General features: G+C 37.6%; 1 protein-coding gene across 1 annotated transcript; it reads right to left on the bottom strand.

The window, feature by feature from the left end:
• Positions 1 to 6,878: 6,878 nt before the first annotated feature.
• Positions 6,879 to 8,690, bottom strand: LOC145672672 (uncharacterized). The gene is made up of 2 exons (XM_081741837.1): positions 8,263 to 8,690; positions 6,879 to 7,167 (listed from the first exon to the last, which is right to left on the bottom strand). Exons 1-2 carry the CDS (start codon positions 8,433 to 8,435, stop codon positions 6,879 to 6,881), a joined length of 462 nt encoding a protein of 153 aa, XP_081597963.1. The 5' UTR covers positions 8,436 to 8,690.
• Between the last annotated feature and the right edge of the window lie 5,963 nt (positions 8,691 to 14,653).

Genomic DNA, 14,653 nt, shown 5'->3' with positions numbered 1-14,653 from the left:
TGCCACGCGTTATCACTTCAATTACATACGTCATACTCTTTTCACAACTTCAATTACAAAAACTAATTACTTCAATTACATACACCGTACGCAATCATAATTTCAATTACACACGTCATACTCTTTCATGAGTTTAATTACATACGTCATACCCCTTCATGATTTCAATTACCCACGTCATACCCCTTCATGAGTTCAATTAGAAAAACTAATTATCCTATATACATCATACTATATGATAAAATGTCGCCTTTTAACAAAAGTTCCGGCTTAATTTCACGTTAATCTCTTGGTTACTTAACGTAATAAATACATAAAACACTGTAATCATAGTGTAATCCCTTAGCATACGTGGGCCAGGTAAAAGAAGATAAACCCTGCTTAATTCATGTAGTATACGTGGAAGGCGACATAAGCGCCCCCCTCCTACTTCAGTAGATGGAAAACAATAGTATTTGTCCCCTTTATGCAAATGATAGAAGTAAATAACAAATCCATTCCTTACGGGTATGGCGAAAGATGCTAGTAACTTGGCACTTGGCGGGCGAGGGTATTGGTTTGGTGTTGACAACACTGGAAAAGTCAGTAAAACACAGGTTTTCATTGTCTGCAGAAGGCTTTTTTTTTTCTACTGAGGGTCGTGTGTGTCCCGAGCAATCTGTTGTGCAATTTAAATGCGGAAACATAAATCGTGTTTTTGTTTCCAGACGAAGGGGAACACGCTGATATTTTAAAATTTGTGATCCTTAGCTATGGCTATTACTACACTCTGATGAATAATTTATGCTTAGTACACTCGGAATGAATTGACTTATCCCCCCTCCCAGAACAATAAGCACCTTGATGAGAGGCAACAATGGACCTTCCAAGTTAGTAAACCTGACTTGCTGAATGCAATAGGAACTTCAATCAAGTACGATTGGAGTAATTTATGTATTGAATTAATTATTTGCCTTAGGAAATCTTGAGTTCTTATCTTTGTCATGCGATACAAAACGTTTCAATAATTGCCGTTTGTACGTAATATATATTTGCTCAACACAGAAACTTTAATTTTTATCCTATAAAAAAAGTCTGATTAAACTACTACTCTATGCTACAAAATAGGTAATTATGTTGCAATAATTTAAAGTGAATTTTAAACTTCACATTTGGTATTTATTTCACATATTTTGGTTATTATATAGTTTTATTCAGTGGTCGAAGTGAGGAGATATGCAATAGTACAGGGTGTCCGAGAAGTCCTTCCCTGATTACAGAAATTGATAACTCAGGCTAGAAATAAGATAGAAATATGAAACTGGTGTTGAATTGTTTACAAACTATGAAAGTTTTGTAACTTTTACACAGTACACTTCCACATGAGCACCCTTGGTAGCACCTAGCACATCTAGGCGATATTCAATTTCCATCCACACATTAGCCAACATCACTGGATGGATCGATGCAACGACTGTGGTTATTCGTTGCTGCAGGGTTTCAAGATCTGGTACACGTGTTCGGTAGACCTCATCCTTGACATAACCCCATAAAAAGAAGTCTAATGGGGTTATGTCAGGAGAGCGTGGAGGCCAAGCTGTTGGTCCATCACGACCAATCCATCGCCCAGGAAATGTCCTATCGAGATAGGCACGGACGTCCAAACCCCAATGTGGTGGTGCACCGTCTTGCTGAAAAACGCCATCGGGGCGATACTGAAGCAGCTGAGGAACAGCATACAGCTGCAACATATCCAGGTACACTGCAGATGTGATGGTATTCTCAGCGAAGAAGAATGGCCCGATAATTCGATCGTTCAATAACGCGCACCAAACATTCACCTTTGGACTGCCTCTGGTGACCTCCCTGACCTCCCTGGGGGGTTCTGAACCCCAAATGCGTACATTATGCCGATTCACTACTCCACTGACAAAGAATGTCGCTTCGTCGGAAAAGGCAATTCGTCTGAGATAACCATTATCGTCCTCAATACTTGATAGCATTTCGACCGCAAAGTCATATCGACGTGTACCGTCGTCGGGCAACAAGGCCTGAACGAGTTGCATTTTGTAAGCACGAAACAATAAACGTTTGTGTAAAATGTCATGGATAGAGCTTTTTGGCATCTGTAATTCACGTGAGGCCCTGCGCACCGATTTCTTAGGACTTCTCAGAAAAGACTGCCGCACAGCCTCCACCGTGTCTGCTGAGGTTCTTGGTCGACCAGACCTCGGAAGGTCAGCAACCGACCCTGTGTTCTTGAATTTCTCATATCAGGCTTTAATGCTCTTGACATCAGGTGGAGTCCTCCCAAATGTTGTCTGGAACTGTCTCTGCACCGTAGTTGGTGATCGTGTCTCATGGTACCACAGGACACACTGTGCCTTCTCCTGGTTGGTTGGCATGGCTTCTTGGGCTTCTTACTTACGTACTACAAACCTAAAACAAAAAAATTGAGCCTTGGTAAAACAGAACAAACCTAACACAGACAAAAACTTTTATAGTTTGTAAACAATTCAACACCAGTTTCATATTTCTATCTTATTTCTAGCCTGAGTTATCAATTTCTGTAATCAGGGAAGGACTTCTCGGACACCCTGTATGTCATACCACCTCTGGTTTTTCAATTATTAAAACATATCATCACTGCAAAATAGTTGCTAAATACTTTTAAGAAATCCAATTTTATACACAGTAATTGACGAATAGCTTTGCACGTAAAAAAAATCTTGTGTAGAAATAATTTGACAACACTGACATTTTTGTTACCTTTCTCCTATATATTTTTTTTTAATGAGGTGTCTTCAAAGAAGTTAATCTAGTTTTGTGCCATATTGAATTGTTTCTTTGTTATGTGTGTGTGTATGTCTTCTTGCCTTAATGCATATAAATGCTGTGTCATTAACCATGGGCGGATTTAAGAGTTCTCAGCTGTGGTGGTGTACCTTCCAGGAGTTTGGAATACCCTACAGGCGACGGGGATAGCCCGCAGGAAATTGTTAATATCCTCAATCGGTTTTTGAGCATTTTCCTGCATAATTCTATATAATACAACATAAGGGGATATTTTTTTTATTTTCTTTTTTTTTCAGAAAGTTGTTGGCGGGGATGAAAGTCTCTCCATATTCTCTTCCCCCACGTTACTACAAAAAGGTTCTCCAATAGTTTTCAATCATTATGTAAATAGTAATGCAATCTTTTAGGCAGCAATCCTCACCGAATTTCAACATTTTGCTAGTCGGTATGTCGAGTCAAAATCGTAATAAAACATACCGCTTCTGCTTTTTTTCCATTTCGTGCACTGGTTTTATTCCTATGTAGGGTAACGAGTTTTGAGTTTTTATAAGCCGGAAATCTTATATACGAATATGATTTATGATTTTATTGTTGTGTTCGTTTACACTCCGAATTTAGTGAAAAATTTCGTTTCCATTAAATATGTTTGCAGATATATATGAATGTGTCTATTTCCAGAATATATATACACAGGGGAGTATTTTATTATTTTAGTTATCCCGTTTTTAGCTGTTAAAATTATGGTCACTCTATACATAGCTATATAATACATTCAAGATACAGCTGATAGCCTGATTAACTGTCGTAACTCTGAAATGTCAATTTTAAGAGTAAGCCAAAGAAATTTGTTATATCTAAAGGAACTTCATTATCTCGTCTCTTTTTGAAGATTGTAACGTTATTTCAATATGTATAGTAATAATTATTGCAGACAAAGACTTTCTTAAATACATACACATTGCAATTATTACACGTTAAAAATTGATAACAATTAAAAATCTATTTTGAGTTACGACAGTCTTATTCTCGGGGTGCGATTTAATATAAATATTAAAATGCCAATAAGGTTAAATAAATAAAACTTTTGTTATTTTTAAACTCTGGGAATCGTTTTCTTCAGCATGAATGACGACACAAAACTGATAGTATCCATTTTGATACCCTTCCCAGTTTATTAAATATCCTATTTTCCTTTAGATCTCAAGCATCATTCCGTGCCAGTCTTCGCACGTTCTGAATAGAGCAATGTAACACAAACAATTAAGACATTATAGCTGCTAAGCATATTATCACTAACTACAAGGGAGAATCCAAAAATAAATTTCCCCAGGCGACTGTGGACAGAGGTGGGAATGGAAGACCAGAAACAGCATAAGGCATTAAAGATCAGACGTCCTTTTATTTTTCAGGCTGACGTCCATGCATTGTGGTATGGTTCGATGTTAGTTGTCGATGTACCCATCGTGCTCACACTTTCTGGTAGCCAAGACGTGTCATGAATGATTTTGTAGCTTGCGCATGTCTGATTCCTCCGCTACTTCATAGATGGTAATACGCCGGTTCGCTTTAATCATGTCAGCCACCATCCTGACTTTTCCGTCTGTAGTGGCCATGCACGTCCTTCAAGGTTTCAGTGTGTCCAGCATTTGCTGCCGCCCCTCACTCAATTGTCGACACCACTTCCGCACGATTTATTTCTACATCACATCAGGCCCATAAACTTCCACGAGGCGGTTATGGACTTCTGATCCGGATACGCAAGGTGCTCATTCATAGCAGACAACTGCTCGCACTTGCTTCTTTGACCACGATATCAAAACGCGCCTTCTCTTCATAGCTACCAGCCTCAGACTGAGACTCACCTCCGTTTTGCGCAGGCTCTGCGACGGCACAATCTGCAGGATCGCGGGCAAATGATACCCACTTGTGTCCGGGTGTGTTGGACATGCAATCTTTTTCTTGTTTTCCCCATTGCTGTTCCCCTGGGAAAACGAGAGGGGAACTTATTTTCGGACTCTTTCTCGTAATTCGAAAAATTTGTGTTACTTTGAAGCAAACTGTAAAGGAATGTGCCCGCTGCTTATCCTAAGATATGCTAAATGAAGCTAGTTAAATTTTCTTTCATTAGTTAGTAGTTTTACACATCTCAAATCACGTTAATTTCTATGTTGATGCACTGGTTTGCAACTTTTTTTTTTTTTTTTTTTTGAGTGATGACATATTTTACTGAATACACATGACATCGCAACATGCCTCTTTCATTTTTTTATCATTAACAATATAAATCACAACTGCATGCCTCTATATGCATCCCTAAACTAGTGCCTATATAGTAAGGGAAAGTGGGGTACAGTGAGACACAAAATTTTTAGATTGTTGTAATCTGCTTAATATTTACGCAAACATTTTCAAAAAAAGGGTTGAACTTTATTGGTATTTCTAGTATACATCAAGACTACAATTGGTTCGATACATGTATATGTAAGTGAGTGAGTGTCACAAAAGCCTGGCAAAGTGTTTTGTCTCACTGTACCCCAACCATGGGGAACAATGAGACACCTCACATATAATGAATATCACCAATGACACTTAAATCTATCTTACATATAACAAACTGAAGTCCACATTAAAGTTTAAGTAGGACTGTTGTCTTTTTGTTTGCCCATGCATGCTGGGCTCAGGAAGTACTATTTTGATATCTTCTTCAAATACACTCGCTAAATCAGGGACACTTGGAAAAACAAACTTACCAGCTACCTTTTCACTTTTTCTTAAGAAAGAGACCTCGTAAGTCTTTCCTTCGGTACTTTGGAGAACTTTTCCAACATAGTAAACTTTCTTTTTTCCACTAAATTCGACAAGTACGAAACTATTATCACTAATATGATGAATATCTGGAAAACAGTCTGGATCAATAATTGGAATTTCTTCGTCAGAAGAAAGTAAATCCACATCATCATCATCATCTGTTTCTTCAGTGGGCTCATCAAATAGACGCTTGTTGGGTTTATTAGGATTTATTTTGTTTCTACTTTTGCTTCTCCTGAGCTCCAGGATTTGCTTCTCTGGTGTGTCAGTTGCTATGATACTTCTGCCTTTTTTTCTGGAGCTACCCAATGTTTTCGATTTTGATTGCCGTCTCGGATACCCTAGAAATTCTTGAGGGCTTACAATTTTGGGGGGATTACTCGATTTTCCAGAGAGTAACTTAGACACCGTTTGTGCAGTGTCTTCTCCTGAGTTTCTGGGTGGATCTTCTTCTATTAGCAATATTATATTTGCTCTTTCAGTAGAAGCTGAAGGTGATGAATCCATTACTGAACTAGGAAGAAAATCTTCGTTGCTGAAAACATGCCTGTCGAACGGATAAATCCCAGTTTTACGAAATGCAGAGGTAATGTTTGAGATAGACATAGCTTTCTCGAAAGCAGTTCCAACACATGATGCGACTTCATAGATTTTCAGAGTATTGCCTGGATGACGCATCATCCAGCTCTCGACAGCAGCAGTATAATAGGAATGAAAAGGTTTGAAAACACCCACGTCTAAAGGCTGGAGACGGTGAGAAGTGTAAGGAGGAATTGTGAGAATAGTAACCCCAGATTGTTTTGCTATATCTAGGGCTTCAACTGATAAATGACTTTCATGATTATCATAAATTAGGAGGGAAGTTTTCAGGAGAACTACCAGAATGTTTAACAAAGTGTTCAATCACCTGCACAAACAGTTCAGTGTTCACCCAACCACCTTTCGCTGCCAAATCAAGAGTTCCTGTCGGAACACCATGAATCATATGTTCTTGAAAATGAACTCTTGGAAATACCATAACCGGAGGCAGAGAGTTTCCACTCGCACTTACAATACATCAAGTTGTAACCAGTGTCCCTTTCTCTGAACTTTGCACTTGGTTAACTTGTTTGATGCCTTTCTCGGTTATCACTTTTTGGTGTCTCGGAACAGTACTTGTTGCTGTTTCATCGAGATTGAATATCCTAGTGCCGTCGGAGAAATTAGGATGTCTTTTATAGATCTCTTCTAAGTTATCAAAAAATTTGTCAACGATTTCTCGATTAAAAGATAACGCTCGCGACAAGCTACAGCCTTCAGGTGATCGCAGACTTAAATTCTTGTGCCGCTTGAGAAATCCCTGTAACCAATCTAGTCCTGCCTTCTTTCGTCCAGTTGGAAGGTACTTTTACATTATTTCTAACAGCCATTTGAAATGCCAACGATCTACATTGAATCGTTGAAAGTCCATAGCACATTTTCGAGCACATAACAATGTAATCAACTAGAACACGTTCTTCTTCATCCGTGAACACCCTCCTAACGTCGTAGTGAGGTCGCATTAGAATCTCTGATGTTGGATGTTGACGCTTCTTTCGGACATACCTGTAAATATACGAAAAATACGTTTCCATTAGAATAAGCTTTCTGATATACAGGGTATTTCAAAACAACACCGACAACGTTTGGGAGGTAATTCCTGACACAAAGATAAGACAAAAGGTATAGACCGATCTGAGTTCACAATTGCTTCCTTTCGGAGCTACGGGCATATAATTTGAAGTACTCACCAACTACATCTATAAAAATTGTTGCGAAAATACCACAGGATTCTGGAACATGGATATTTGGATAGGAGTCTTACTAGTTCTTACGTGAAGTCTTGACTGACTACAGTAGGTTCCATAGTTTTGGAGCCATGACCTCTAAAATTCATTTTTTTCATATTTTCGACAGCCTATAAGATCGAAAGGAAGCATTTGTGCACTCAGGTTGGTCTATACCTTTCGTCTTATCTTGGTGTCAGGAATCATCTTCCAAACGTTGTTGATGTTGTTTTGAAATACCCTTTATATGAAATTACGTTTCATAATTTAAAATTCATTTATTGAGTTGAGTTTAATGTCCCTTTCAGCAACAAGGCTATATGAGACGAGGATCTACTGATTAACGTGGAATCCCAACCGAATAAGCTCCCGCCGGGAATCGAACCCGCGTCTCGCACGCTAAAGGCGCGTACGCTAACCGCTTAACCACGAAGGAGCTCAATTTCAATTATTATAACAATAATCTGCTGTTCTGTCTCCCTGAAAATCATGACTTCCTTGATTACGAATCGGAATGAAAGTTCGCCCAAAAGTGGCTATTTGCAATACAATATGTTGCTTGAGTGTGAAAATCAGAATGATCCGTCAATAAATTTCAAAAATAAATAATTTGCGCAATTATGAACCAATCGGAACCAAACTTAGTACAAACTTGTTATTTACAATAGCTTAGTTGAGTGTGAATACCAACACGATTCAACGAAAGCCTATAAAATGATGTCTGTTTGAAATTTTAAAAATCTACCTGTCCTTTGTGGCTCTAGCAGACTAGTAAAAAACAATATCATAGAAATATTCTTAACTTATCGCAATCGACTTGCATTAATCCCAGAATACAAATAAATAAAGAAACATATGTATAAATGTAAGTTACCTGAACAATGTTTGGAAAGCTACTCCCTTGATCTTAGCTGCTTGGCGAATGCTGATATTATCATTCAATACAAGATTAACAGCTTCAGACATTTGTTCTTCCGTAAAGGTACCAATATTTGTTTTCCTTGGCTGATGTCGAGGCATTCTGAAATGCAATGCGAAAGAAATCATTAGAATGTAATGATTTTATGCGGTTAATACATATTTTTTTTCTAAAACATTAATTTTATTGTAAGTGTACGTAACATTTTACTTCCTCTAAAGATAAAATTAGGCTTTGTTTGGATCGACTTCTTTTTTGGATTACCTATATTTTCGGTGACCCTGCGACAAATACTGCATCCAGGAAGTATAATAAAGAAATAGAAGTGAAATATTTGGGGACGTATTTTCTTATCGAACTAAACGACGTGGAACCTAAATTACGCAACAGCAATTTAATTACAAATTAGATATGTAAGTTTTATTAGAAATTAAATGTCGACTAAAAGCAGGGAATTCGTGTTACTATTCGGTTCAAAATCTCTTGTCGTCGCGAATTCTGTCGAGGAATTTGAAGCTTAAAATATATAAAACGATAATCATGCCTGTTGTTTTGTATGGTTGCGAAACATGGTCACTTACTCTGAGGGAAGAACATAGACTGAAAGTATTTGAGAACAGGATCCTGAGACGAATATTCGGACCCAAGAGGAACGAGAATGGGGAATGGCGGAAGCTTCATAACGAGGAACTACATAGTTTATACGGTTTACCCAACATTGTTAGGGTCGTCAAGTCTAGGAGGCTTAAATGGGCAGGTCATGTAGCTAGAATGGAAGAAAGTAAAAACGCTTTCAAAGTCTTGATTGGTAGACCCATAGGAAAACGACCATTAGGAAGACCTAGGCGCAGATGGGAGGATAATATTAAGATGGATCTCGCAGAGATAGGAATACAAAGTAGAAACTGGATGCAATTAGCTAAGGATAGAAGTCAGTGGAGAGCTTTTGTGAACGCGGTACTGAACCTCCGGGTTCCATAGGCCATAGAGTTAGTTAGTTAGTTTTATTTACTTTTAGAGTAAATATAGCATCCAAAACAGAAGTAAGCTTTTCGTCATTAGAAAGAAAAAGGCCAATTAACAAAGAAAGAATAAACTGTATTAATTGGGGTACAGTGAGACACGTCTCACTGTACCCTTTTTCAGTTTGTCTCATTGTTCCCCTATAGCTACATGCAGTTATTTTTCTTATTCCAGTGCTTACAGAAAGGAAGATTTTCGAAGTAACTTGGACAATAAAATACTTTATCCTCCAATGCAAAATAATCTTATGGTTTAATGTCTGATTCGTCAAAAGATTATGTTTTCTATGCTGTGTAAGAGAACACAAATAATTTACTTTTCTTACCTGAAAACTGATGAAACGCAGCTGCTCACAAACCACCTTCAGCAACTACGACGCAACTAGCATAACAAAGTACGATCGCTGTTCGCATTATTTAAGGCTCATTGTTGCAACCTTCTTCCTATAAATTATTCACAAAATCCGTATGTCTCACTGTACCCCAGTGTCTCACTGTACCCCCTTTTCCGTTACTCATCGTTGTTTGCTGCCAATAAAGGGGTTGATGGGTAAACTCTGTCTAAAGCTTGATTTTAATAGACTGAAATAGCGTAACGTCACATCCTTTTCGATGCCATGGTGATCGCCATTTTATTTTCTATACAAACACACAGGATGAGAAATAACACATAAATGGTGATGTGTTATGTATTTGATTGTAAACATTAATGTAATTGAGCAGAAATGGAACAACCAATATCCTAGAATTCTTTACTAAAGATTTTCGATATTCTGGAGGCAACATAAAATTCTTAATCGTAAACGTAAAATTACTAAGGCAAAATAAATGAACAAATATGATTCGATCAGAACACACAATTGTAATATTACATGATACACACAAATCAATACGATTTTTACATAAGGTTTGTTCCCCTTCTGTGCAATATATCGAGGCATTTATATAACCAAAAAATGGATACAAACTTACCTCTACTTCACTTCTTCATGTTTGTCTCCACTCTGCCTTTTAAATATTTTAATTCACTATTATACATTACGGAAGACACGTGATTTGATTTAAGACCATTTTCGCCTTTTTCCACCAACTTTACTTCGTTCTCAAAGTATTTAAAAATTCTAAATAATTTCACAGGCATTGTTTACTCAACAACTCATTTACACACGTTTGTATAGAAAACAAAATGGCGATCACCATGGTAAAGGAGAGGAAATGACGTCACCGCTATTCAAGTCTATTACTCTTAAAGTTTAACATTTCCCGACACACTCTATGTAACTATGCTTCATGCTTTCGAACAGTCTAAAATCTCGCTACAATCCCTATTAGCGTGCAAGACACACTGGTGTACCCTGACACATTGGTTCTGAACCACTGTTTTAATTGATATGTTGGGGCCGCGGTGGCTCAGTGGTAGAGCGTTCACCTCCAGTGCCTGGTTCGATCCCAGCTCGCGCCGTGTGGGCTTTGTGGTGGACAAACACCGTGCTCGTGTGTTTTCTCGGGGTTCTCTCGTTTCCTCCCACTTTCTTCATTCCACCATTTTCACTCATCTCTAATCATCACCGTCTCCTTTAGCTTAACCGGCATAAACGTGGGACGTAAAACTTAAAAGATTTCATTTCATTTTTAATGGATATGTTCCATTCCGTATAACCATTCGCAAAATTTGCGGAGCACATCTCAATGAAAAGCACTGAGAATGTAATTATAACTGCTATGCCGAATATATTAACATAAAAAGCAAATTTTACATTCCGTTGACACAACCATTAAAGAATGACCTCCAAACGGTTTTCACAAAATCGATTGAAAAATTTAAATTAAAGAAATAGCTTGAGCTGTAAGCATTGAGCATTACTGGCCAAATTTATTTAATTTAATCAATAATTATATTCATTTCCAAATCTAGAAATTTGCTCAAGGAATATAAGTAATGTTCTAATGAAATGTTTCTAGCAAACTTCTTGAATGTTCCTATGTGTTCCACCGTTCGAATATATTGAAAGATATTAGGCCTACTGTCATATGGGATTACATGAAACATTTAAAATTTTCAATCTGAAGCTGTTTAAAAACTATTACAAAATTTACATGCTCAGAAGCCCGGTTTGCTCACCTTATTCAAACGGAAAACAAAATATCAAAAGTTCTCCTTCTAGCTTTCCTAAGGGACAAGAAAACTGTGCCTCCAGTTACCTAACAAGTTCGAGAAACTTGAGACAAGAAGCAAAACTCTATAATTAAGCATGAGAAATCAAACACTGTCGCAAGTTATGGATCGTAAGGGATACTTGACACACACTAAAGAGCAGAAAAAGAGTTTTAATGAAAAATATATACATAGAAGCAAGTAAAAAAAAATCAAAATTCGCATTCAGACGTCTATAGAACAATATCAAAAAAATATCTCCCTTTTGAGACTTCTGAGAGGAAAATCTTACAAACATAAAGTTCCCGTCGTAACCCCGTTCTCGTCGTAAATGTCAGGGAAAACATAAATGTTGTTAGTCTATTCTTTTGAGACTTTCGCATGAACTTTAATCCATGTTTTCCTGTAACTTATGCTTATTCATTTCCCTTTTGGTATTCTAGTCATAGATTAATTTGACGACGACAAAGTCTTGCTTTGTAATTTCTTCCAGGGAAAGAGTTCTTTCACCTTCGTCAAAATTACTTGCATTCCATAGCTTCTTGGCTACTTTCATTTTCATTCTTATCTAAGAGAATATCATAATCAGAATTTAAGGTATGCAGTGAGTAGATAGATTGTAACACGTCGGTAGATCGTAGATCCTAGGTAACATTTTCTAGTTTTAAATCAACACAAAGAATTGATATATTTGGAGTTTTACCTAGGGATGGGCACAAGCGAGTTTTAGTTGAAACTCGACTCGAGTCGAAACAGACATCTTTGAGCTCAACTCGAGAACTCGGCTCGAAAAATTTCCTCCGAGCCAAATCTGTGTGTAGTTTCAAGTACTTTCTTCAAGTATCCTACATAGACAATATAATTATTATCAATGATACTTACTACACTACTACTACTACTATTTATTATTATTATTATTATTATTATTATTATTATTATTATTATTATTATTATTATTATTATTATTATTATTATTATTATTATTATTATATTATTATTACAATACCGTGTATAAACATGAAAGTTAGGCGGTTTGTATCTGAATACTAAAAACTAGTTGACTGCTGGCCTCGGTAGTCGTGAAGTCTAGGAGTCGTTCACGAGGTACTGGGTTTGAACTCCGGAGGAGCAAGTATTCGGCTCGAGCCAAAAATTGTTAAAAGTTAGAGGGCGCCGGTCAAATATATTCAAAACTGCTCGGCCCGGGTTTACGATTGACAACGGCAAGAGTGGCTAGGCTCACAGCTCATTCACTTTTGAGCTGAGCCAATAGCTCACCCAACTGAGCCGGCTTGAGCCGAAACAACCAAGATGATGGCTCACCTGAGCCGAGTCGGTGCCTCATCTCAACGGAGCCGGCTTGAGCTGTTCTTTCAGTTGAACCGGGCTTCTGCTTGGGCTCAAACCTTCGACCGTGCAGGTCTCAGGCTTGGTGGTAACAACTACAGTACATACTTACATTTGTGCTCACGACATTTAAGGCTGTCTCGTTGTAAAAATCCATTGTCATCTTGTTAATGGACACGAAACGAGATGCGAGCAACGTCCCATCTCGTGTGCAACACTAAAAATATTCTACATTACTGCTTACATTTTTCATAGCTTTCCCTTTCCAGTCTAATCAGTCAATGATTTCAAAACGAGTTAAAACGAGCAAAACGAGCGAACCATTTATAAAACTCGACTCGACTCGAAACTCGACCTTAAAACAATGACGGCGCGGAACTCAACTCGAATTCGCTTCGAGTTTCGAGTCGAATCGAGTTTTAGTTCGAATCGTGTCCATCTCTAGTTTTACCTCGATTTTCTTCTCATTAATTATTTAATTTCCCATAAAAATAGTGAAGTGACTCATTTTATCTCGTTATTTTTGTTTCAACTTACCTGTCATCAATCTAACTTTGGGGAAATTAAATTATGTGTGAGAAAGGACTAGCCACACTCAAGGGCGTCCATCAGGGGAAGCAAGGTGGGATGCTTGCCCCCTACAGGAAATTGTACTTCGGAATATCGAAAACCCAATAGAATTTTTAAAATAGTTACAGCAAAATTTAAAACTATATTTGAAATGTCGCTTTTTCTTGCCTCTCCTTGGAAACCACAACATGGGCGTCCTTGGCCACACTGCACAAATGAATATCCTATAATCTATTAAACACTCCCTAAGGTAGGCTCTAGGTAATAAATTTTCAAATTCATTACGAAAATATTGGGTAGTTATAAAGGCAATAAAAATAGATTCCCAAAAAGCTAATTTATATTTCCGTCCCTTGCGGGATCTTATGGCACAATTTGTATCATACGGGTGTATCATCGTACATTGCGTTATAACTGTCATATTTGAGCTTCTTCGTCCGTTTTTTTCAAGTTCAGAGGCATTGTAGAAGACCTTACGTATGGTTTCACACCTTCCTGCTTCGAGACATAGGAGGTGATGACGTCATAATTTTAAAATATATATTTTCTTTTATTAAGCCTATGTTCATTATTTTTTGGCGGGCTTATTTTTGCACGTAGAAGATTGAAATTTTGCACAAACATTCAGTCCACCGAGTAGTATTTACCAGATTTTTTCAGATTTCTGCGTTAAAATAGGGGGGTCCAGAGGGGCAAAAAGTTGAAAAAAGGGATATTTTGACCAAAAATCCCTTTCTTCGGGATTTTCCCGCCTTAGATACATGATGGAGACTTGTGAATGGTACCGCCTGAAAGGCAGTTCTATTCTGAAGACAATGATTGGCGGATTATAGTCCTAGGGTAATTAGGGATGTCTCTGGGAATTTTTAAATAATATCCTTTTGTATACGGGAATATGGGACATTGTCGGTATATATATATATATTGGCGGACTTTGCATCTAGAAAATTGAAATTGTGCATAAACATTCAGCCCACCTAGTAATATTTATCAGATTTTTTCAGATCTCTGCGTTAAAACAGGGGGATCCAGAGGGTTAAAAAGTTGATAAAAGGGATATTTTGACCAAAAATCCCTTTCTTTTGGATTTTCCTGCCTTAGATACATGATGGAGACACGTCAGTCGTACCGTCTGAAAGGCAGTTCTATTCTGAAGAGAGTGATGGGCGAAAAATGACCCTAGGGTAATTAGGGATGTCTCAGTGAATTTTTATCAAAATATACTTCTGTATAGGGACATATGGGACATTTT

This window comes from Thermobia domestica, chromosome 16 (assembly GCF_964235325.1).
Source record: "Thermobia domestica chromosome 16, izTheDome1.hap1.1, whole genome shotgun sequence".
NCBI lineage: Eukaryota > Metazoa > Arthropoda > Insecta > Zygentoma > Lepismatidae > Thermobia > Thermobia domestica.
The sequence above is the reverse complement of the archived record's forward strand: the minus strand, read 5'-3'. Positions and strand labels throughout refer to the sequence as shown.

What these genes read in the sequence shown, in the direction of transcription:
- LOC145672672 (XM_081741837.1), bottom strand. Translation starts at nt 8,435, where the DNA reads ATGATTTCTTTCGCATTGCATTTCAGAATGCCTCGACATCAGCCAAGG. An exon ending in GCTTTCCAAACATTGTTCAG is followed by an intron (nt 7,168 to 8,262) that starts GTAACTTACATT and finishes GTATATTTACAG; the next exon opens with GTATGTCCGAAAGAAGCGTC.